This window comes from Panthera pardus, unplaced genomic scaffold, assembly GCF_024362965.1.
Source record: "Panthera pardus isolate Hobbes unplaced genomic scaffold, ASM2436296v1 HiC_scaffold_22, whole genome shotgun sequence".
NCBI lineage: Eukaryota > Metazoa > Chordata > Mammalia > Carnivora > Felidae > Panthera > Panthera pardus.
The window spans coordinates 46849366-46873822 of NW_026526788.1; the positions used below are offsets into that span (position 1 = coordinate 46849366).

General features: G+C 44.9%; 1 protein-coding gene and 1 pseudogene across 1 annotated transcript in view; both read left to right on the top strand.

The window, feature by feature from the left end:
• CHAT (choline O-acetyltransferase) overlaps positions 1 to 14814 on the top strand; it is a 44854-nt gene extending 30040 nt beyond the window's left edge. Inside the window, exons 9-14 of the mRNA XM_019444913.2 lie at positions 377 to 505; positions 3100 to 3222; positions 6191 to 6332; positions 6475 to 6537; positions 9608 to 9745; positions 11506 to 14814. Of these exons, the coding sequence (XP_019300458.1) occupies positions 377 to 505; positions 3100 to 3222; positions 6191 to 6332; positions 6475 to 6537; positions 9608 to 9745; positions 11506 to 11775 (865 nt within the window). The 3' untranslated portion in view covers positions 11776 to 14814. The remainder of the gene's footprint in view (positions 1 to 376; positions 506 to 3099; positions 3223 to 6190; positions 6333 to 6474; positions 6538 to 9607; positions 9746 to 11505) is intronic.
• A 3209-nt stretch (positions 14815 to 18023) lies between these two features.
• LOC109264256 (mitochondrial import inner membrane translocase subunit TIM14-like) lies at positions 18024 to 18375 on the top strand (annotated as a pseudogene).
• The last annotated feature ends 6082 nt before the right edge of the window (positions 18376 to 24457 follow it).

Here is a 24457-nt window from a genome sequence, read left to right on the forward strand (position 1 = left end):
CCTTCCAGAATCTTCTCTCTGAATCTAAGTTCTAAATCTCTACCATGATTTAAGAACTCTTTAGGATCCCTAAAAGCCCTCATGGACAAAACAACACAATTTGCTTCTTCAATTTCCTTCCAAGTGTTTCATAAATGTCAGTGGTGGAAAGCGGTGGAGTGGAAAAGCGTGAAAAGAAATACGGGGCTCTGGAGTCAGGCAGAACTGGCTGGAATCCTGGCTCTGCCACGTGCTCATTTGAGTGGCTCTGCTGACCCTCAGTCTGTGTTTCCAGGGACAGCTCATACCCACTGAAACTCCAACAGCTAAGACGCATGCTGCCGGCAGCCCGCAGCATGTGGCAGGGCCGCACGAGGTCACCTCTCTCTGTCTGCAGGGTGAAGAGCAGCCAGAAGCTGGTCCGAGCCGACTCCGTCAGTGAGCTCCCGGCCCCCAGGAGGCTGCGTTGGAAATGCTCCCCGGAAATTCAAGGCCTCTTAGCCTCCTCAGCAGAAAAACTTCAACGGTACAAAGTCCAAGTCTCTTTTAGGGTGATTGCTACCACCTCACCACAACCCCCTCTATCCAGGCTGGATATCCAGAGGCAGCCTGAAGTTTCTAAAGACCCCAGCTCTTTGCCTCCCCTTGCCCACCTGCACTACTCCCTCCCACCCCCATCATGGAAATGTATTCAAACTAAAGGGGAGTTACAACTCTCTGGGAAATAACCTTGCTGGAGTATCCATCATTTCCATAAAATGCAAACATGGAGCTATTTTTTCGTGGGTTTCACCTGACTGAGCAGAGCCAAGACGGGGAAATCATCCCCCTGCTTTCGGGGGGAGTAGTAAACAACTGGTTTGCATAGGTCATTTGAATCCAAGCTATTTTGATTTGCTTGAATTTACACTGCAACTTGACAAGGGGGCCTTTTTTCCCAAGAGGAGGGAGGCAGTCAAGGCCCTAACGGGACCGTGCAGGAGGGCCCAGGATGGGTCTGGGCATCTCTGGGTGGGCCAGCACTAGAACGGTGGCAAGTTGTGGAGTGAGCTGTAGGCTGGCAACTAGGTCCGGACCTTGGTTGTTCATTCCCTCATTTGGTAAGTGAGCATGATTCATTCATTCACTCACTCACTCACTCATTCATTAAACATGTACAGAATTTTAAGTGTGCCAGGACTGTGGAAAGGCTGAGGACACCAAAATGAATATACCACGGAGCCTGCCGTCCATGCTTCAGTGGAGGAAGTAGACCCTCAGACCAAAACGTGTGACACAATAAAGTGCCAAAACCAGGGAAAGGCATACAGACCCAAACTCACAGAGGCTACAGGAGTGGAATTCTACCAGGACATGGTGGGAGGGCTTTGCAACGATGGGCCTTGAAGAGTGGATAGGAGTTCATGGTGCAGGCAGGGGAGAAGAGGCAGAAAGGCAGCTTGTTCAAGCTTGTACAGGTTCATAGAAGATCCAGGCTGGCCTGGAAACCAGCAACTGAGAGAATTGGCAGAACTGAGGCACTAAAGGGACGTTGAGGCCACATTGTGAATACATTGCTGTTCTTGTGTTATGGGACCTGGAAGCTGTCCTTCAGTGGTGAAGAGCCCCTGGAGGGTTTTGAGCAGGGGGGTTCAGGGGGCCAGTGAGGAGATTATGGGAAGCGCATGGGTGAGTGGGACAGATCATGGCCAGGCTTGAAGGGTAGAAAGGGCAAGGCCACTGCAGGCTGCTGTGGAGGATGACTGGCTGTGGCAGGAGAGTGGGAGAAGCCCCAGGTGTTCATGTACAAATGGTGCTGATATCACAACCTTACGGGGCTGTTCTTGGGGTGAGCAGGCCTCTAGGAGAGTGAGTTGGTAGACTGGCAAGTCCTGGGTGGAGAAAACCCCCACTCATTTTCAGAGATCTGAATGGGGCCCCTGAAGTTTTCTTTTCAGAAGTGGGGAACCAGGAGAGGCCTGAAGCTGAGAAAGCAGGAGGAGCCTTGGGGGTCCTGGGCCACCTGTGGAAGGGAGCAGTGTCTGTGTGGGCAAGGCCTGGGCAAGAGGTTTCCAGGTGGCTGTGTGACCATGAACTCAGCCTGTCTAGAGACAGTTGACTAACAGGTTGGACTGAGGGGTGGGCCTCCATGGGTCCCCAGAACCTGACATGGCCCCACTGAGAGCTGAGCTCCCATGAGGAAGGGGGAATAGCTCAAGGAAGGGCAGGCAGGCAGCATCTGTGACCTGAGGAAGTATGTGCATGGAGGCTTGGGGTTGCCTGCCCAAGGCTCTGTGTTCACTTATGGCCAGTGGACAGATGGTGTGGACCCTGCCGGACCATGTTGCAACGGACAATCAGCCCAGACCCCAAACTCATGAAGGAAGAGACTGGTCAATAGGGGATGACAGGTACTCAAGGGTCTCAGTGTAGACTCAGGGAATCTACCTGTTACTCTGACAGTGACTCATGGGCAGTAAGGACCTGGGCATGCCATGAGAGGCTCAGTAATAGTTCCTGGGGTTTATAGTCAGCGGCCAAGCCCAGAAGAGCAGCCCTTGCTGGGGTGGCCATGACCAACAGGGAGGCCCCAGGTCTTCCTCTCATAGCACAACAGGGAAGAGTCTCTGTGAAGAGACATGGCTTACAGCCATCTCAGAAATAGGCTTTTCCCTGGGCAAAGGTGGCATGCCCAGTCTGGCAGAATAGCCAGGATGCCAAAAGAGTCTGACGATGTGGGACACACCTTCCCAAACAGGTCAAATGAATGGCCTCCTTCAGGCCTGCTTCTGTGGGCAAGAGGCTTCTAGGATTTTGTTTGAGGACACTGCTCTCCCTGCCCATGCAAATGCCTCTCAGGCCCCTGTGCTCCCAGGCCCCTCCCCTACCACCAGAACAGGGCCACTGCCCTGCCTGGCCAAGCCTCACCTTCAGCTCAGGGATCCCTGGTCTGGCATGCCCTCTGCCACTTCTGTATGTCAAGGCCTGTCTCTGACACCCGATATGTTCCTGGTGGGCAAGGACTGTGTCCTCAACTTCCAGAGCACTAGGTTGTACACCAAGCTTGAGCAACTTGGTTAGACTTTGTGGTGTGTGCATTCCATTTTGCATGTAATAGCACCTCTTCTTCTTCTGCCACAGAATAGTAAAGAATCTCGACTTTACTGTTTATAAGTTTGACATCTTTGGGAAAACATTCATTAAGAAGCAGAAATGCAGTCCTGATGCCTTCATTCAGGTGGCCCTCCAGCTGGCCTTCTACAGGTGAGCAAAGCCTGCTGGCGGAATGACACTGCACAGGCAGGCTAACTGACAAGCTGCCCTAGACTCTAGGGTCTAGAAGCATCCTAGAGGGAGGAATGACTTCCTGCGGGCCTAGGAGATGGGAGGACCAGAGCAGGCTGCATGAAAGAAGGTGCCACTTCATCAAAGTGTGAATCCAGCCTCAGAAAAGAGAAGGAAAGACATCAAGTCAGGAATTTGCCCGAGTGATGGCACAGGTGCACAGAGCTCAAAGCGCCAGAATACTGAGCTAACAACGCGGGTGATGGAGGCCGCTCCTACTCTTGCCCTCACCCAGCCTCTGGCTGTGCCCTGTTTCTTTATAAGGACATGGAACCAGCATACCCCCCACCCCTGCCCACTGTGGGTCAAGTCAAAGAATCTGAACTCATATTTGATTTGTCCCTGTCTCTCATTCCCCACCTGTGACACCACCATGTCATCCTCCAGATGTCTCTCAGAACCTCTCCCCCCCACCCCCCATTTTCCCTCTCCATCACCATCGGCCCCTCCCCCGCCCCCATCATCTGGTGCTGCTTAACTGCAGCATGCTCCCCCAGGGTCTCTGCCTCCACTCCCATCTTTGCAAAACGTTGAAATATGCAAATCAAATCCTATCACTCACCACCTTGAACCCTCCCAATGGTTTTCCACCATGTTTAGAACAAAGTCCAGGCTTAGAAAGTCTCCCTGTGAACTGGCCTCTACTGGGGCCCTCCTCCCAAGCCCTTTGCTCTGGCTGTGCCTCCGCCCACCCACCTGTTGCCATCACCACTCTTCACATGCCACCTCCTCCCCTCTCCCGGGGTCTGCTCTGGTGTCAGCTCTCAGAGGCCTGCCCTGACCCCCTTATCTAAAGCAGCCACCTCAGGCCCTCGCCATCCAGCTCTCTAGCCTATCCCATTGTGTCCTCTTTTTCTTTCATAGCAGTTGTTTGTGTGAGCTACCTTCTTTGTTGATTTGTTGATTTTTGTTTTCTAGCCTGTCTCTCCCAAGCCTGACACTCTGGGTATCTCTCACACACCCGGCACAGAGTAGGCATCAGGGGCTGAGTCACAGATGTGAGAATACACGACAGGAGTTTTATCTGGGGGGCGGCACAGTCAGGTCTGCAGCTTAGAGAAGTCCCTGTGGTGGTAGCCCTGTGTTGGCAGCAAAGTAGGGAGTAAGGGAGTAAGGGTTGAAGGCAGGGAGCCCAAGCAGTCTTTGATAGGAGGCTGAAACTAAAATGCAAAGTGGATCATCCTAAAGACAAGGCCGGCTCCTGCAGGCTCCAGTGCTCCTGGAGCAGCACTCATCAGCCAGCATAGGTGATAAATAGCACTACCCCACCAGGACCTGCCTGCATTTTGCCATATACTGGGGGGGGGGGGGGGGGAGCATAAAGTGACCTTGCGATAAGGCTGGGGCAAGGGTTGACAGCACTCGTGTGGACACAGCAACCCAGATCCCAGTTTCCCCTGGAGGGGTGGTAACTCACAGGGAAGGAAAGTGGCTACGGCCATTCAGAGCATTGGGACTCCTTGGGGAAGGCTGATGTCACCCCACACGAGGTCTGTGCTCATCGAGGGGACACAAAGGCCTCGCTGGCATTGAGCTGTGGCAGGTCCTGGTGTCTGGAACCGCGGTCGCCATTCTGATACTGGAACATGGCTCAAATGGGCCATGAGGTCAAGGTTCTGCTGGAACCACAACCAGAGATGCGGCAGGTGTTAGTTCAGAGAGCACTTCGGACCCAAATCTAGGAGGGGGCTAGTGGACCCTGTACAAAGCTCCGCCTCCTCCACCCTTAATGATCTTTGTTGCACTGGATGTGGCCAGCAGTGGATGTGGCCAAAGGCTCCTGTGAGTAGCCCAAATAGGATCTGCTTCTCATGGAGAACATTCTTCAAGAGTCTAAGCCATAACAAAAAAAATTTTTTTAATCTGCCCCTAGAGTCTGCAGAAGCCTGGAAGCTGCCTAAATTGGGGTTGATCAGTGATTAGCCAGTGATGGCATCTACTTTTGTGCTCAGCATGGCATTTGCCTCCTGGGGCCATAGAGATAGAAGAAATGAGCTCCCTGCCAGAGTCCTTTCTCCTTGGGGAAATGAGGCATAAATGTACAGGAAGTTGATTGACCTTCTCACCAAGTTTCAGGACAAAGCACTGTGCTGAATCAGACTTGGCCTTTCTCCTCCTAGAGCTTACCCAGCATGGGAGGTACATGCCCTGACAAGGCCAAGATGCAGGACCATGACTTGCATGTGACTTTGGGCTGTCACTGCCCCTCTGTGATTCTGTGTCTTTCTCCTCCCCACCCCCAACACCAAAGACTTTACTGACTGGTGAGAAAGATGTGTGCCAGCCAGGTATGCAAGCCTAGGAGTGCTCACGGCTCCCATGCCTAATGAAAGGACTTTCCCTGGCTGGTGTGGGGAGCGGCTCCTGTCCCAGACGTCAGGGAGGAGAGGCACAGCCATGGTGCCCACAGGTGCTGCCCCTGAACAGGCGGGCCTGTGCTGCAGTTTCCACTCATGACCACTGAAGCCCCCTCCCTGCTTCCATCCATAGGTCACGCTTGAATTGTTCTAAATAAAACAGGATTCCCTCAAGGGTGTGAATGATTAATTGCACAATTATTCCATTCTATGCTATTAATCAAACACTCATCAGATCTTGAAGAAAATTCTAGGTTCCCCACCAGACTGGGGTTTTTTGAAAAGTTACCAGTCACTTCTTTATTTTATATCCACACAGTGTCACCAAATGTATGAAAGTCATATTAGCAACTCCCCAACACTCCTCTTTGGGAAATCTCCTCCAGAATTCTATTAACATTAAAATGAAATACTATGCCAAGTAGAGTCAGGACTGTAAAAATAAAGCCTGCCGAGGCTATTTTTCTTTCAACGTTTATGGTTTCCTGAGACTGCATCACCATTTGCCATTCATCTTGCATCTTATGCAGGCTCCACAGGAGACTCGTCCCCACCTATGAGAGCGCGTCCATTCGCCGATTCCAGGAGGGCCGCGTGGACAACATTCGATCGGCAACTCCAGAGGCGCTGAGTTTTGTGAGAGCCATCACTGACCACAAGGCTGCTGTGCCGGTGAGTCCTGCTCTGTCTAAAGAGTCTCCAGGAGGCCAGAGGGGCAGCGGTGGGCTGCCTGTTGGCTGGGCTCCGTGACAACCAGCTCCTTTAGCTTGCCACTGAGTAGCCCTTTAAAGCCCCATCTCTGGTTTGTCGACAGGCTTCGGAGAAGCTGCTGCTCCTGAAGGATGCCATCCGAGCCCAGACTGAGTACACAGTCATGGTGAGTGATGTGGCGCCCCCTCTCAGGTGAACTCATGACTGTGGGCTGTGCCCAGAGCGGGGCCTTCAAGAGTAGGGCCGTGGCACAGGACCTGGGTGAGAGCTGGGCCCAGTGGCTTGGCCAAGGCCATGCCTCTCAGAGCCTCCTTTTTCTTATTTTTAGATACTAGATAACATGGCACTCTTTTTTTTTTTTTTAATGTTTATTTATTTTTTAGAGGGATGGAGCACAAGTTGGGGAGGGGGAGAGAGAGATGGAGACAGAGGATCTGAAGTGGGCTCTGTGCTGACAGCAGAGAGCCCAATGCAGGGCTCAAACTCAGAAACTGCGAGATCATAACCTGAGCTGAAGTTGGATGCTTAACCAACTGAGCCACCCAGGCGCCCCAACAGAGCACTTGTTTTTACATGGATTTTACAAGAATACGACGAATGGTCTTTGAAAAAAAAAAATGATAATAATAGCAAATATGTTATAGCACTTTAGAGTTTATACAAGACAAGTCAAATGTGAGAGATGGTGGCCAAGCCTGGCAAACTGGGGTGGCTTGCACACCTTGCATGATCGCAGGTGAGGCAGTATTTATTCCCACCAAGGGCTGATTTTGCCTTCTTATTTTCTATTTATTCATATTGCCTATGAATAAAAAGGCTTTGCTGAAAATTAATAGTGAAATCAAAATTTTAAGGAAAATGTTCCCTTATTTAGAGAAATAGTTTATTTTCTAGCATGGCAGAGCCATCATTTGCATACAAACAACAGAGGATAAACTACTACTTGCACTGGTGATCAATATATTAACTGACAATCATTCTGGGGTGCCTGGGTGGCTCAGTTAATTAAGCATCTGACTCCTTTTTAATTAATTAATTTATTTTTTAATGTGTATTTGTTTTTGATAAAGTCGAGCAGACGTGGGGCAGAGAGAGGCAGGCACAGAGGATCTGAAGCTGGCTCTGCACTGACAGTAGAAAGCCCAATGCACGGCTAGAACTCATGTACCATGAGATCACGAACTGAGCTAAAGTCAGATGTTTAACCAACTGAGCCACCCAGGTGCCTCACCTCTGATTCTTGATTTTGGCTCAAGGAATGGTCTCACAGTTCGTGAGTTCGAGCCCCGCATCCGGCTCTGCATTGACAGTGTAGAGCCTTCTTGGGATTCTCTCTTTCCTTCTCTCTCTACCTCTCCTGTTCGCTTTCTCTCTCTCTCTCTCTCTCTCTCTCTCTCTCAAAATAAATAAACATAAAAAAAAACTTTAAAAAAATCCTCTAGAGCATTGCCCTAGGTTTCTGCTGTGTTAACTATTTTAAGTTGTGGGAACAGCTAAATAAAAGAGATGGGGTGGGAAGGAAAGAGCTATAAGGATGCTTTGAAGGTTAATCTGGTGCCTGGTTGGTGACATGGGGTAAGGGATGGGGGAAAGAAGCAAAGGCAGCTCCAGCTCCCTGGCAGGTGTATTTGGGAATGGTTGTGGAGAAAGGACATCCCAGTGAAGGAGCAGGTGTGCGCCAGATGCCCCATCACAGACTCTCACAGCACCTTATGCTTTTCCTTTGTAGCACGCACACTCCCAGCACCCAGTAGCTTGGGCACACAGTGGGTGCTCAAGTAAGATTCCCTGAATGAATGAAAGAAAGACTGAGTGATGAATCATTCTACTCATTACTACTTGTGGCCTTAATCCAAACAATCTGTTAAATCAACCCCAGTTGCCACAGTGAGCTTGAGGTGGTGAAGATGGGTGGGTGGCTGCTGCAGAGAGTGGCTGCTTCTCCAGATCTGCCACCAATCAGCGATGACACAGAGGTAACCAGAGAAATTAGAAGTACGCCCACTTCAAAGATAGGCTCATAGTTCTTCCCCTCTGTTCTAACAGGGCACGTCTAAAGTGAGCTGAGGTTGTGTGACATGTCTTTTAACCTATAATTAGGTGCACTGGAAGAGACTGGGGCCTCTGAGTCATCTTTATGCGTTCATTCTGTACTGAGAAAGAACAGTTGTCAAATCCCAAAGCGTGCCTTGTAAACTTGAACAGAGTTCATTGTGATGGAGGTTTCCTCCTCGCTGGGGCTCTAACAACTAAGTGGGCATCTTATGCAACTGTGAACCCCCTATGATTTACAATTACCCTGATGTGGACCCAGAGGTCACTACTATAGGCCAGAAGTGGCCCCCAAGTCTCCATCACTTCCCATAATTGCCCCAAATAAACATGTAATCCAAGTGAAACGAGCGTGCATGCTACACATGCCACCTCAAGTGGGAAGGATATGAAATGAGTGCCCCGGCCCCACTACCGGCCATACCACCACTTCTGAGTTCCTCTTCCGTAGAAATCCTGGAGTCCCCACTGCTATATTTTATCCTTTGATAAGAATTCAAGTGTCTTATGATAAAAAGAAAAAAATCTTTTTACATTCAACAAGCTTTCCTCTTGCAAACATCAGCTGAGACTCTGCTAAGATGTCTAGTTTCTGTCTCAAAATGATTTCTTAGATTATAATCCAGTTTAGTTGAGCTGATTCTGGGCCCATGAAATAGCAACCAAGATTTAGAAACAGACCTTAATGTCCTCTATCACTCACTCATTGGACTTCTGCTGGAGGATAAAGTATTAGTTGTGGTGAGAGTCTGTCCAGTGATATCCCAGGGCACCCCTCCCCATCCGTCCACAGGGCACAGAACCCATCCTTCTCCCCAAACTCTTCTCCTACCTATGAAGTTACTGGGGATGGCCTGGCCCACCTCTTCCACTTAGAGCGGTGACCATGCTGGGATTGAGAGGTGAGGGATACTCAGACTCATAGACCTTTAACTCAGACATGCTCATGTTAGAACCCAGCCTGCTCTGGACTCGCCCTGTGCACATAGGAAGGGTCCAAGAAGCAGAGGCTGAGTAGTAAAGTGGTCAGTCCTGGGTGGCCACTGACACCCACCGTCTGCAGCAAGCACTGGGTAAGTGCAAGCCTTGACCCTTGCAGTCACCATTAGCATTGTGGACTAGAGAGAAGGGGGAGGGCAGGGGAGCCCATTCTTATGTCCTGTTCTTTGTCCCTAACTACCCAGGCCATAACAGGGATGGCCATCGACAATCATTTGCTGGGGCTGCGGGAGCTGGCCCGGGACATGTGCAAGGAGTTGCCCGAGATGTTCACGGATGAAACATACCTGATGAGTAACCGGTTCATCCTCTCAACCAGCCAGGTACAGCCCTAGTGCAGCTGTCACCCAAGGGGCCATTTAGTGTAACCAGTGCGCTTTCTAAAAAGCCACTTGGTGTAACCAAGTGACTACAGCTCACTGGTTGGAGTCAGGCAAGTCCCAGATCTGCTTCTTACAAGCTGCATGACCTTTTGCAAAATGACTTAAATGCTCAGAGTGCTGGTTTCCCCACTGCCTAAATGGGTGTAATCATGGGCGCCACCTTGGCAGAGGTGGATTGGATGGGTACTGGTGCCCTAATCATTACTGCTTATTACCTTTAATCTGTTACTAGAGGGGTAGTGTTCCACCATGCTGGCCACAGGTTCTGAAGCCCAATAGGACTAGAGTGAAGTCCTGACTCAACAAGAGGTGACGATGTGGGTAGAAAGCCTAGCCCAGTGCCTGGCATGGACAGGATCCTCTAATCAGGTCACAGACATTATTATAAAGGTCTGTGTGGCCAACAGCAGGTGATTGGCTGCCATCCCAGCATCTCCTCACTAGTGCTACATCCTCCCTCTGTTGGAGGACCACTGTTGGAGAGAATGAAATCCACTAGAGAAGGCAGCAGTTTAGGAAGGAAAATAAACCCCCAAAAGTCAGCTTACTAAAACTCTACCTCATCTGCTAAAGGCTGGACATGGGCAATAAAAGGGGCTGACAAAGTTGTGTTTGAGGATAAAAGCCCACTCAGTAATTTGATTTTGTCATTACGGCAGTGAGCTCGTAGACGTGAATAAACGAGGGCAGGACGCAACAACATAAATTCTTCAGGAAACCATCCGTGGGGAAAAAGTGCTTTGGAATGGTTTTACGGCCTTCAGCTGTTGCACGGCAAATTTATCTCACAATGAGGTGACTCTATTAGCAAGACTAATGGTTTGTTCTGCCCCATTAAAATGGCCGCTGTCATTTCTGAAGGCCCAACTACAGAGCACCAGAAACCTTAGGTTTAAAACAAACCCCATCCTGCAAGTACTCAAGAATGTGTTTTATTTTCCCCGTAAGACCAGCTAATAAAATTAATTTGGGGTGTGGTGGTTTGGTGTTTTTTCCCTCCCAACTAGAAATGAACATTTATGGCTTGAAGGCCTTCAGAGACACATTTTCCTGATTTGTGATCCCGATTACAAAATCTCAGCACTCTGAATTCAAAATGTATTAGGTGCATAACTAAAACTCCAGTTGATGGCACTCTTTGAAATGCCCAATGCTGGGTAATTGTGCATGGCGGGGCTATGGGGAGAAAATCAGACCAGCCAGGCAATACTGACAGTAATTAAGGATGTGGGGAAAATCGACAAAGAAGACAGGCCAGATTTCCTTCTGTTCATAAATTACTCCCTCTGGGAAGCCATCTAACTGTTGGGTACCACCAGGGTCCCATTGAGTTAATTACCCTGATTGCCTCAGTGCCTCAAACAGCCTTCCCGGTGAAGGAGAGTCTCAGCCTGAGACCCAGCACAGGTCACTCTGGGAGATTTTGACTCTACAAGTACAGCACATTTCCTACCAGGGAGTGGCTTATGGACCCTCTTCTTCTGACATCGTGTGGTTAGATAGGTTTGTTTTTATGACTCTGCCTGTGGCCAACCATGCTGAAGCAATTGGTTCATTTGGTTAATTCAGTCAAACGCCCAGGTGGAAAAGAGAAGCAAATATCCCGTTGAGGCCTCTGGGTTGTTGAAACGCCCTGCATTCTAGCAAGTTCGCAGGTTACATTTCAGGACAAGCAACTTCTGACCTGTCCTCTCCTCTAGGTGCCCACAACCATGGAGATGTTTTGCTGCTATGGTCCCGTGGTGCCTGACGGGTACGGGGCCTGCTACAACCCCCAGCCAGAGAGCATCCTTTTCTGCATCTCCAGCTTTCATGGCTGCAAAGAGACATCTTCTACCAAGTTTGCAAAAGCGGTAGAAGAAAGCCTCATTGAAATGCGGGACCTGTGTAGTCTGTCACAGTCTATGGTGGGCAAGCCATTGGCAACACAAGAAAAAGCAACAAGGCCCATTCAAGGGCACCAACCTTGACTCCTGCCACTAGATTTCACCTCCCCAAACCCAGCATTCTGCCGCTGCTAGACCCTGCCAAACCCCTGCTTCCCACCCTCTCCCCAGCTTTTAGTAGCTCCCATCCTCAGGGCCCAACACAGAGACCACACTGAGGCATCACACAAAGCAGGAGTGTTAGGAGGAAAGTGTCCCTCATTACTCATGGGAATTGTCATTATTTACCAAGGTTACCTCTAGCCTGTGTACTGGGAAATAAGACTGGCCTGGCTCTGAGGCAGCCTTGGTGAGATGGGGAAGTCTACACTGCCTTCCCTGTGTGGTATCAGAAGCTTAATGTTGGTGTTTGCTACCCTAGCAGGACCTAGTATGTCCAGGTGAGATTTTTGACCCCAAAAAAGAATGAGTCAACCTATTACATGCAGTGTCCCTACATGAATCATGAAGAAAGAGGCTAACTCCAGGTCATTACCTCTTTTTTGGGGGGAAGAGTAGGGGCCTTTGTTTTCAGATTCACAGCAGTCTGATCATGGCATTCAGGGTGGCCTGCACTGAGCCAGACAGTGCTGTAAACACCCCCTCCCCTACACACACACACACACACACACACACACACACACAGCCCAAGTTATTTTAAAATGTAGTGACCCAGGCCCAAAACCACATGTCTCCTGGTTTTCATCTCATCTCCTAGGGGCAGTCTTCCATTGAGTTTGGAAAATCTGGTCCTGCTATTTTGAAAGGGGAAAAAGAACCATCTGCCATTGCCCTAGAGTGGTATTGCTCTCTGCTTCCCTGGGGTGGGGGGGCATTAAGGACAGTCCAGCAGAGTAAGCAGCACAGTGCCCACCAAGCAGCAGGGATGGGGGGGGAGAACCAGTCTACGTCCCCAAGGATCCTGCCACTCACATTTTTTTTTCTGGTTCCTTCCCCACTCCCCTTCACAGGAATCATGCCCTTATAGGTGATCTGCCTTCTACAGAGGAGAGGGTTACTTTGGGGGTTTTCTGTTGTTATTGTTCATTTGTTTTGTTTTATTCATCTTTAAAATTTTTTTAATGTTTATTCATTTTTGAGAGAGAGAGAGAGAGAGAGATAGAGTGAGCAGGGCAGGGGCAGATACAGAGGGAGACACAGAATCTGAAGCAGGCTCCATGCTCTGAGCTGTCAGCACAGAGCCCGACATGGGGCTTGAACTCATGAGCCCCAAGATCATGACCTGAATCTAAATCAGATGCTTAACCGACTGAACCACTCAGGCACTCCTTGTTTTATTCATTTTTAAGAGAGGATTTTAAGAAAACTACCGTATAATTAATTTCAGAAAATTGTCTCAGTGATCCAAGCAGGACACCTGCAGACAGCTGGGCCCCTTTATGTGGAGGATGTTACCCAGGGATTCCAACTAAACCCCATGAAGAGGAGTGCAGAACAGGACTCTCCTTGCCCCCAGCAGGGGAGGGTGGGGAGAGGAGACAGCTGGTGGGGAGTGGGGCCAGGAGGAGGGAATGGCTGTATCCAGAGACAACCCTGATGGAGGGGTGGAGAGTGCACAAAGCCAAAGTTAAGGTGGTCCCGAGAGATTGTGATCACCAAGAAGATATGAGAATCACTTCCTGTTGGGGACTATTTTTATAGTAAATCTAAAAGGCAAGGAAGTAGAAAGGCCACACTGCAAACAGATGAGGCAGCCTGTCTCTGTCCAGAGGAGGCACAGAGCTTGGCTCTCACCACTAACTTCTGCTGTGCAACCAGTAGGAGATTCCTGCAAATACCCCTCGCCCCATTCCCACTGTGCTCTGAGGCATTCTGAGCTCTGCACTCTAGCCCAGGGACCCTGCACATGTCCCTTTGGACAACCATGCAAGCTTTCTGCACTTTGACCAGTATTGAAGTAGGCAGGGCTGCGATGGGGGACCTTTGTTCAGCTCTGAAAACACAAACCGCCCAGAACAGTAAATTCCTTGAGCCCTGGTTTTAGATTGAGGATTTCTGTTGGATAATCTAGGAGATTCTTCACTGCCCTTCAAAGTCACTGGTCTGTAGGTGCATACTCCTACAGACCTCCACCTTCCTGCTCCCCTTGGGAAGTAGCATTCTAAGAGTCCTGAGAATGTCTGGGGAATTTCTGTCCACCTGATGTAAGTTGACCCAAAACCACTTGTCTGTTCTCACCAAATGACCACAGTACAGATCTGATTTCTCTTCTGATTTCCCTCCACGGATTTCTGGACATTTGATTTTGGGGTCTGGCAACCCCACTGACCTGACCAAGAGACCTAAATATCCAGAGACTCAATTCCCTCCATCATCAAATGGGGACAAGAATGTCCCAACTTTGCAATGCTTTGAGGATTGCAGATCATGTCTGTAAAGGGCCTTGCACAAGCAGTTGGGCTCTGGTGTCCACTGTCAGTATGATGTTACCCCAGCAGGCATTGTTCAGGTGAAGTTATTTCAAACTTTTACACTGGTTTGAAAGAACCAAGCTCACGTCTGTCATTCTCTAAAGGAAACTGAGTCTGTATATTCAAATATCAACCATACACTGTGAGGGCTTTAAGAAGTGTAGGATTGTGGACATTTGGCAGGAGGGAATACCTCCTCTTTCTGAGGAAGAATCTGGAAGCTGGTCTTCCCCCTCCAAGAACAGGTGGATGCCCTGAGTCTTTATGCAAAGGCAATGCTGAGCCATCGCCATGGGCATCTCTGGGGGACCCTGGTAATGGAGACTGTTTCAAGTGTCCCCAGAGAGATGGAGAATGAAATCTGAAGACAGTCATTTCAGGGCAGTGATGCATAATAAAAATGCTTGTGGCCACCTTACAATACTGCTAAGTTGCCAAAATATATAAAGTTGACATTTGAGTTCTATTTTTATAAAATTGTTCTAGATTTATGGCAATATATACATGTGTATTTATAGTCTTTCAATTTTAAGTTATAGTTTTGTGCTTTAAAGAAATATATGTATGACTAAAGGACTGTATATTGAAAGTACTATATTCAAAATATTTAAAGACTGTAAGCCTGTATTCAATAAAAAGTAATGCCAAGAAAGATGGTGTTAGCCATTGTTTCTACCCAGAAATGCTATAAAAATTTTGTTGTAAATTCTGTGAGCTGGGTTAACAATTCATTTGGCATTGTCTGAGGTCCGTCAGCAGCAGCAGTGGATGTCTGAAAGGTACAGGGACCAGGAGAGAAAGGGAGGAAGGAACTTGAGTCTCTCCTACCATGTGGCATGGGGAAAGGGTGAGGGGCAGAGGGGCTTCACGGGCTGTTTGTGATCACATTGGCAGAAACCTGGGTGTAGAGATCAGTGTCTCCACTTAAGCCTCCACAAACATGCGTAGCAGAATGGAATGGAGGGGGAAATGCCAGACTCAGAGATGGGATGCCTAGACTGTAAATCCAATTCTATCTCTAACTTGCCATGGACGCTGGGGATGTTGCTTCACCTCTCTAGCCCTGTTTCTTCATCTGTGAAGTGCGGATGTTGACACCAGCACCACCCATTTCCAGGACTGTGGTGAGATGACACAGATGGTCCTTGTTTGAAAACTTAGAAAGTGACGTAAAAATCGCTCACTGCAGGCTCACAGATACTTGCACACAGGTTCCTTCACCTTGCACAGCCCAAAGATACATTCCAAGCTGCAAGATCCCCTCTGCAGCCACAAAAATCCACAGAACCAGAACTGGGTTTCCAAATGCTTTCCAATCAGAGCCTAAAAGGAACCTTAACATGTCTGAATTTGTATACTTGGGAAGCAGAAAAGGCATTATCCAAAAAGACAACGGCTAAGAATATTCCAGGAGGAATGGTGGGGTTAGGAACGAACAGGGTCAGAGTAATGTCAGCTTGCTCTTATTTAGCACACAGATCACACGTGGCCCTAAAATAACAAGATGAAGAAAATAGAGAGAGAAGAATACAAACAGGCAAGCCAGCCCCCAACATACAAACTAATGCAACTCCCTCCTTGTTGTCTCTGGAGTCTCCGTGAGGTGGATGTTGGTACATTTAGTTAAAAAGGCAGAGAAGAGTCCCTCCCAGGTTCACAAGAAGAACCAGAATTTTCCAAATTAATCCCTGATGGGGGGGGGGCGGGAACTAGTGCCCTTCATTCCCTTTATAAATTCAGCTGATCTCCTTCCTTTTATAGTTCTCTGAGTTTTCCTTCCAAGGAGGCCTTTTGAGTCTGCAGGATAAACAATATGCCATCTCTGGGAAAGCTGGCCTCATATCAAATAAGAGAACCTTTCTAAAAACTGCTCTCCTTCTTCTAAGGGCCAGGTCTCTCCTTGTTCTATTCCTTCTGTTTCTTCCATCTCCTTGGGGGTTTCACTTCCTATTTCTGTCCCTTACGTGATATTGGACCCCAGGGTTCTGTCCTTGATCTCTATTTCTTTTTGTTTTAATGTTTATTCATTTTTGAGAGACAGAGCATGAATAGGGGAGGGACAGAGAGAGAGGGAGACACAGAATCTGAAGCAGGTTCCAGGCTCTGAGTTGTCAGCACAGAGCCTGATGTGGGGCTCAAACCCACAAACCGTGAGATCAAGACCTGAGCCAAAGTCAGATGCTAAACTGACTGAGCCACCCAGGTGCCCCTGTCTCTATTTCTTATATTAAAGAACAACAAAACGGGAGATTGAACTGATCCAGAAGGGCCCTTCTACCTATAAAAACATATGCACAGAGAAAATTCTTTGAAATATATAGTCAAATTCAAAAGAAAGAAAAGAAATCCTCACATTACAAGAAGGAGGAGGGGAAGGAGGAGGGGGAGGAGGAGGAGAAGGAGTAGGAGAAGGAGAAGCACAAGGAGAAGGAGAAGGAGAAGGAGAAGGAGAAGGAGAAGGAGAAGAAGGCCTAAAACAGAACAGTGAGCAGGAGTTAAAGATGTGTCAGACAAGACACAAATTCCAGTGGCTAACAGCAGGGTTTACCACCGCTGCAAGTTGAGAGAACATGACCTCAGCTCATGCAAGATAGAAGATGCAGCTAAACTCCCTGCACAAAATCCAAACCTCATAGAAGTGTCCCAACTCTAACAACAACAACAACAATAAAAAGACTAGAAAAACTCTTCCTATCATCCTAGGGGAGCACTGAGGAACCATGCCATTCACTCAGGGCTATAGATGATGGAAAAAAGACATCCATGAGAAATTAAACTATAAATGTGTGTCATGTGTAGATGTGGAGCCTGAGTTTATACAACTTATTTGCAAAGCAAGAATTCTAAGCCAATAATTTTTTTTTTTTAATTTCCTGGGTCAGTAAGATCCAAAGGGACTCAGCAGAGTCCAATACAAAACCACCTTCCACAAAGGGGAGACAGAGGGAAAACACTCTATTAAAGATGAGCTCACAGTCAAAAAATACAAACAGCACAAGAAATAGTTCACAAGAGGGAAAGCAGCAGATAAAGCAAACATCAGAGTGAATACCACAAAGACTGGAAAGAAAAGATGACTCAGACAGAAGCTGTAAAATAGATATGTTTAATATTATAAAGAAAGAAATAAAAATACAAGGAAGATACATGTAGAAGTTCAGGAAGAAGAGGTTAGAGACAATGGAGGAAAGTACTATTCAAAGAGAAAATAATTAGGAATATTCCAGAATCAAAGAATTACATTATTCTAAAATTCTTGGGTCAAAGAAAAAACAATAATGAAAATTTAGAAATACTTAGATCAGAATGATAATAAAGACACTTCATACCAAATCTCTGGGATACAGAAAAAGTGATACTTTGAGGAAAATTTATACCTTAAAATACATCAGAAAAGAAGAAAGACTGAAAATTGATGAGCTAAGTGTACACTTCAGTGTACTTTTTTCTTAAAAAGTAAGAAAAAGTGGGGCACCCGGGTGGCTCAGTTGGTTAAGCATCTGGCTCTTGGTTTTGGCTCAGGTTTTGAACTTGTGTTTTGTGAGATCGAACCCCACGTCGAGCTCTGTGCTGACAGTGTGGAACCTTCTGGAATTCTCTCTCTCTTTCTCTGCCCCTCCCCCATGCACATGCATGCACATACCCTCTCTCCCTCTCTCTCTCAAAAATAAAAAAAAAAAACTTTAAAAAAAAAAGGTAGGAAAAAGAGCTGAAGAGTAAACTCAAAGAAAGTAACCAAGATAAGACAACTATCAAGGAAGGAGAAAACAAAAAATAACAGAGAAGCTAAAAAAAAAGCAAAAGTTGGTTCTTTGACCACATGCTTGTGCTCAGTGGAGGTCAGGGAGCTGAGCCAGAATCATGGCCAGTATAGGGGCAGCAGTTGGACTGACCATGGCTGCTGCAGGATTTGCAGGCTGCTATGTTCTTCAAGCCATGAAATATATGGAACCTCAAGCATAACAAATTTTTCAAAGTCTACAAAAATCTGCTTTCAGTGGTGGCTATTATAGAGGTGCATTTGAACCCAAAATGACAAAATGAGAAGCAGCATTAATATTAGGCACAAGCCCTACTGCCAATAAAGGAAAGAGATGCTTGTTGATGAAGTATCCTTTTAAATCACCCAGACAAGGGAGAATCTCCTTATATAGCAGCCAAAATCAAGGAAGCTAAAGATTTACTACACAGTCAAGCTAAAAAAATGAAGTAAATGTGTAATGAATTTTAAGTTCTTGTTAGTTTATGTATGAGTGCCAGCTTCTTATAATAAAATGCCTCAAAGTTACAAATTTTTTAAATGATTTAGTACAAGCTGAGCCAAAGCTTTGGTATAAGTTTCTTCTTTGAATTTGAGGATTTTAAATCAGATTATAGAATACTTGTGGATTCTGAAAAACAGTGTGGAGGTTCCTCAAAAAATTAAAAATAGAATTACCCAAGACCTAGCAATTGCACTACTAGGAATTTATCCAAAGGATACAGGAGTGCTGATTCAAAGGGGGCACATGCACCCCAATGTTGATAGCAGCACTATCAACAATAGCCAAAGTATGGAAAGAGTCCAAATATTCATCAACTGATGAATGGATAAAGAAGATGTCGGGGCTCAGTTGGTTGAGCGTCCAACTTTGGCTCAGGTCATGATCTCACAGTTTGTGAGTTCGAGCCCCACGTCAGACTCTGTGCTGACAACTCAGAGCCTGGGGCCTGCTTTGGATTCTGTCTGTCTGTCTGTCTCTCTCTCTCTGCCCCTCTCCCACTAGTGCTCTGTCTCTCAAAAATAAATAAGTGTAAAAAAAGAAGAAGAAGAAGATGTGGTATGTATATATACACAATGGAATACTACTTGGAAATGAAAAAGAATGAAATCTTTGCAACAGTGTGGATGAAACTGGAGGGTATTATACTAAGAAAAATAAGTCAGTCAGAAAAAGACAGATACCATATGATTTCATTAATATGTGGAATTTTAGAAACTTAACAGATGACCATAGGGGAAGGAAATGAAAAATAAGATACAAGAAGAGAGAGGGGCAAACCATAGAGATTCTTAAAAACAGAGAACTGAGGGTTGATGGGCATGAAGGGTTGGGAGGGTGTGGAAAATGGGTGGAAGGCATTGAGGAGGGCACTTGTTGGGTTGAGTACAGGGTGTTGTAAGTGATAAATCACTGGAATCTACTCCTGAAGCCAAGACTACACTGTATGTTAGCTAAGTTGACAATAAATAAATAGATAAATACATACATACCTACCTACATACATATTTGGAGATTTAACACTCAATAATCATGGATAAATACACACAATTTGAATAGAAATATTGTTTGTTATTCATTTAGCAAATAATCTGTTGCCTACTTCAAGGCAAAATGAATGTGACACTCTCTAGCTTTCAAGGAGCCCCCAGTCAAATGGGATACTGATAAACTGGTAACTAAAATACAGTGTGATAAATATATATTTTTTAACTTGGTTCTTTGAAAACAATAACAAAATAGACAAGGCTCTGGTAAAAACAATGAAAAAATGAGAAATTCAGAAATATATAATTAATAATAGGTAGATACAACTGTAGTAGACATTATAAAGGTAACCAGAGAATATATCAACTACTTTATTCCAATAAATTTGAAAACTTAGATAAAAATTCTTAGAAAAGTATAACTTACTACAACTAATAAAAGAAGAAATAAGATTTCTGGATAGCCTTATAAATCTTAAATTAACTGAAGCAGTAGTTTAAAATCTTCCCACTTAGAAAAATAAAATAAAATAAATAAAATAAAATATTCCCACTCAGAAAAATAAGTATGGTGGGGGAAGAGGAATGTAAAATTTTGTAGACATTTCCTACCAAACATTCAAAGAAATGATCATTTCAATCATATATAAAACCAATAAGGGAATATTCCCTCTTTGTATAAACGCCCTTATTTATTCTCTGAGGCTAGTATAACTTTAGTATCCAAACCAGACTTGGATATCCAATAAAGAAAAACTAAAGGCCCACTTTCCTCATGCATAAATATCCAGAAATCTAAATGAAACTATAGCAAACAAATTCTAACAGTACTGCACCCATGGCCAAGTCAGGTTTATCTGAGAATGCAAGGTAGTTTAATATTAGAAGATGATGAGCACCAGGCGATGTATAAACGTGTTGAATCACTGTATAGTACACCTGAAACTAATATGATGCTGTTAACTAACTAGAATTAAAATTAAAACTTAAAAAAAAGAAGATAGCTAAATGTCATTTACCCATGAATAGCTTAAAGAATAAAACTACAGAACCACTCTAATAGATCATTGAAATGCATTCAGTAAAATTTAACAGTCATTCATAATTTTAAAAAACTCATAGTAAAAGGAATTAGAAAATAACTTAGCAACATAGAACATCTGCATAAAACATACAATATACATCATCCTAAGTAGGGAAATGTAGGATAAAGGTGGATATGCACTGGAGGAGCCAAGATGGAGGAACAGCATGGAAGTTTTTTGTGCATCTCGCCTCCATGAAATACAGCCAGACCAACACTAAACCATCCTGCACACCTAGAAAACTGACTTGAGGATTAACACAACAAGCTGCACAACCTGAACCACAGCACTCAGGAGGTACGCATCGCCGAGAGTGAACTGGGGGAGAGAGAAGCCACAGAGGACAGGGAGCTGTTTTTGCTTGCAGAGAGAGGACAGAGATGGGTGGGGGGAATACGGGAAAAGCACCCCCCACCAAAAGTAGCTGGAGAGAAAGTGGAAAAGTGGAAACAGCCACAGGGACTGAACTAAAAAGGGAGAAAGGAGAAAGGAGAGGGCTTAACTTCCATTAAGACTCTATAAACAGGGGGAGTGCAGAGTCTGAAACCCTGCAGCTTGATACCTGGTGGTGCTCTGGTGGGAAGGGCGAATCCCCAGAAACAGAATGAAGTCTAGAGGTCTTCGGGGCCACATGGGGAAAGGTGGTTCCCCTGCTGGGAGGACACCTGGTAGAGGCTGTGTGGCTCCCCCAAAGGCCCCAGCGGACCTGGGAGAACAACCACATTTGCTGGGGCTGGAACAAGGTCACTGGGGGTAAAGCCATGTACCAGATGTGTGCCGTGATTTTCCATAATCCCTGAAACACTGCTGCTGCCACCATCACGCGAACTTTTTCTGGGGCAGGCTGGTGCCCAGCTGCAGTCTCCAGGCATCTGCAGCAGCACGGTCCTGTGAACGTTCCTGGGTGCAGCTGACACCCGGCCATTGCTTGGTAAGACCCTCCCACAGAGGGGCAGAATGGGTCAAAGCCGCAGTGCTTCAGAAGTAAGGGGTTGGGAAAAATAGCCACATCTGAGATAAAACTCAGGAGGGAAGTGCTGCCAGGGGCTTGGTCATGGACAGTGTAAAAGCGGAAAGTGGATGGAAGCCAGACAGAAAGTACAACAAAAGATGGGTGTTTGATTGCTGATTGAGGAGAACAGAGTTCCAATACTAGAGACTGGTAGCTGGGTGAAGCCATTTTCACCACTCCCGCGCATGTGCATACACACTCCCTCCAAAGCGTAGGCTAAGCAGCGCCATCTAGTGGAGAATGGACCATTACACGAAGCCCCGCCCAACTGGGCCAGCCTTGTTCTTCAGGAACACAAATCTCTCTGCCTGCTTAGTTTATGGACTATAAAGCACTTCATAGTTTGACTTCTAGGAGAAAACAAAGTAATTTCAATCGTATTTCAGTCTGTTTGCTGGTCCATCTATTCAATTTTCTTTTTTTTTTCTCTTTCTTTTTCTTTTCTTTTCTCGAATACAGAAAGAGAAAAAATCTTTTTATTTTCAATTTTTTTTAAATATATATTTTTTAATTATTTCAACTATATTTTTTACTTTTTTGTAAATTTTTCAAATTCAATTTTACTTCCATCATTTCATTTTATTATATTTGAGTGTATTTATTTTTTCAAATTTTCAACTGATATCCTTTTTTTACCCCATTTTTTCTCTATTCTATCAAGACCCTTTCACCACCCAGACCAAAACACACCTAGGGTCTAGCATCATTTATTCGATTTTGTGTGTGTGTGTGTGTTTGTTTTTAATTTTTTAATTTTAATTTTTTTTAATTTTAACTTTTCTACCTCATTAATTCCTTTTCTCCCTTCAAAATGACCAAACAAAGGAATTCACCCCAAAAGAAAGAGCAGGAAGAAACGACACCCAGGGACTTAACCAACACAGATACAAGCAAGATGTCTGAACCAGAATTTAGAATCACAATAATAAGAATACTAGCTGGAGTCAAAAATAGATTAGAATCCTTTCTGCAGAGATAAAAGAAGTAAAATTTTTTCAAGTTCTATTTTACCTCCATCATTTTATTTTAGTCTACTACAGTGTATTCACTTTTTCAAATTTTCAAATGATTTCTTTTTTCTTTTTTCATCTTTTTTCTTTTTCATTTCTTTTCTTTTTCTTAAATACAGAAAAAGAAAAATTCATCTTTATTTTTAATTTTTATTAAAAATATTTTTAATTTTTTTCTACTCTATTCTTTACTTTTGTGTATATTTTATCAAATTATATCTTATCCCCATCATCTCATTTTAGTCTACTTCAGTGTATTCATTTTTTTAAATTCTCAAACGATTTTATTTTTTTTCTCCCCCCCCCCACACTTTTTTCTCTAATCTGTCAAACCACTTTCAACACCCAGACAAAACACACCTAGAATCTAGCCTCATTTATTCGATCTTTGTGTGTGTTTGTGTTTTTAATTTTTTAATTTTAACATTTTTTAGTTTTAATTTTTTTAATTTTAATTTTTTTAATTTTAACTTTTCTACCTCATTAATTCCTTTTTTCCCTTCAAAATGACAAAATGAAAGAATTCACCCCAAAAGAAAGAGCAGGAAGAAATGATAGCCAGGGATTTAACCAACATAGATACAAGCAATGGTCTGAACCAGAATTTAGAATCACGATAATAAGAACACTAGCTGGAGTCGAAAATAGATTAGAATCCCTTTCTGCAGAGATAAAAGAAGTCAAAAATAGCCAGAATGAAATTAAAAATGCTATAACTGAGCTGCAATCACAGATGGATGCAGCAACAGCAAGGATAGATGAGGCAGAACAGAGAATCAGCGATATAGAGGACAAACTTATGGAGAATAATGAAGCAAAAAAAAAAAAAAAAAAAAAGAGGGAGATTAAGGCAAAAGAGCACAATTTAAGAATTAGAGAAATCAGTGACTCATTAAAAAGGAACATCAGGACCATAGGGGTCCCAGAAGAGGAAGAAAGAGAAATAGGGGTAGAAGGGTTATGTGAGCAAATCATAGAGGAAAACTTTCCTAACCTGGGGAAAGACACAGACATCAAAATCCAGGAAGCATAGTGGACCCCTATTAGATTCAACAAAAACCGACCATCAACAAGGCATATCATAGTCAAATTCACAAAATACTCAGGCAAGGAGAGAATCATGAAAGCAGCAAGGGGAAAAAGTCCCTAACATACAAGGGAAGACAGATCAGGTTTGCAGCAGACCTATCCACAGAAACTTGGCAGGCCAGAAAGGAGTGGCAGGATATATTCAGTGTGCTGAATCAGAAAAATATGCAGCCAAGAATTCTTTATCAAGCAAGGCTGTATTTATTCAAAATAGAAGGATGGATAAACAGTTTCCCAGACAAACAAAAATTAAAGGAGTTTGTGACTGCTAAACCAGCCCTGCAAGAAATTTTAAGGGGGACTTTCTGAGGGGAGAAAAGATGAAAAAAAAAAAAAAATATATATATATATATATATATATTTATATGAAGCAACAAAGATTAGAAAGGACCAGAAAACTCCACCAGAAACTCCAACTCTACAAGCAACATAATGGCAATAAATTAATTTCTTTCAGTACCCACTCTAAACGTCAATGGACTCAATGCTCCAATAAAAGGACATAGGGTAACAGAATGGATAAGAAAATAAGATCCATCTATTTGCTGTTTACAAGCGACCCACTTTAGACTATAGACACCTTCAGATGGTAAGTAAGGGGATGAAGAACCATCTATCATGCTAATTGTTGACAAAAGAAAGCCTGAGTAGCCATACTTACATCAGACAATCTAGACTTTAAAATAAAGACCGTAACAAGAGATGAAGAAGGGCATTATATCATGATTAAGGGGTCTATCCACCAAGAAGACCTAACAATTGTAAACATTTATGCTCCAAATGTGAGAGCACCCAAATATATAAATCAATATTCACAAACATAAAGAAACTCATCGATAATAATGCCATAA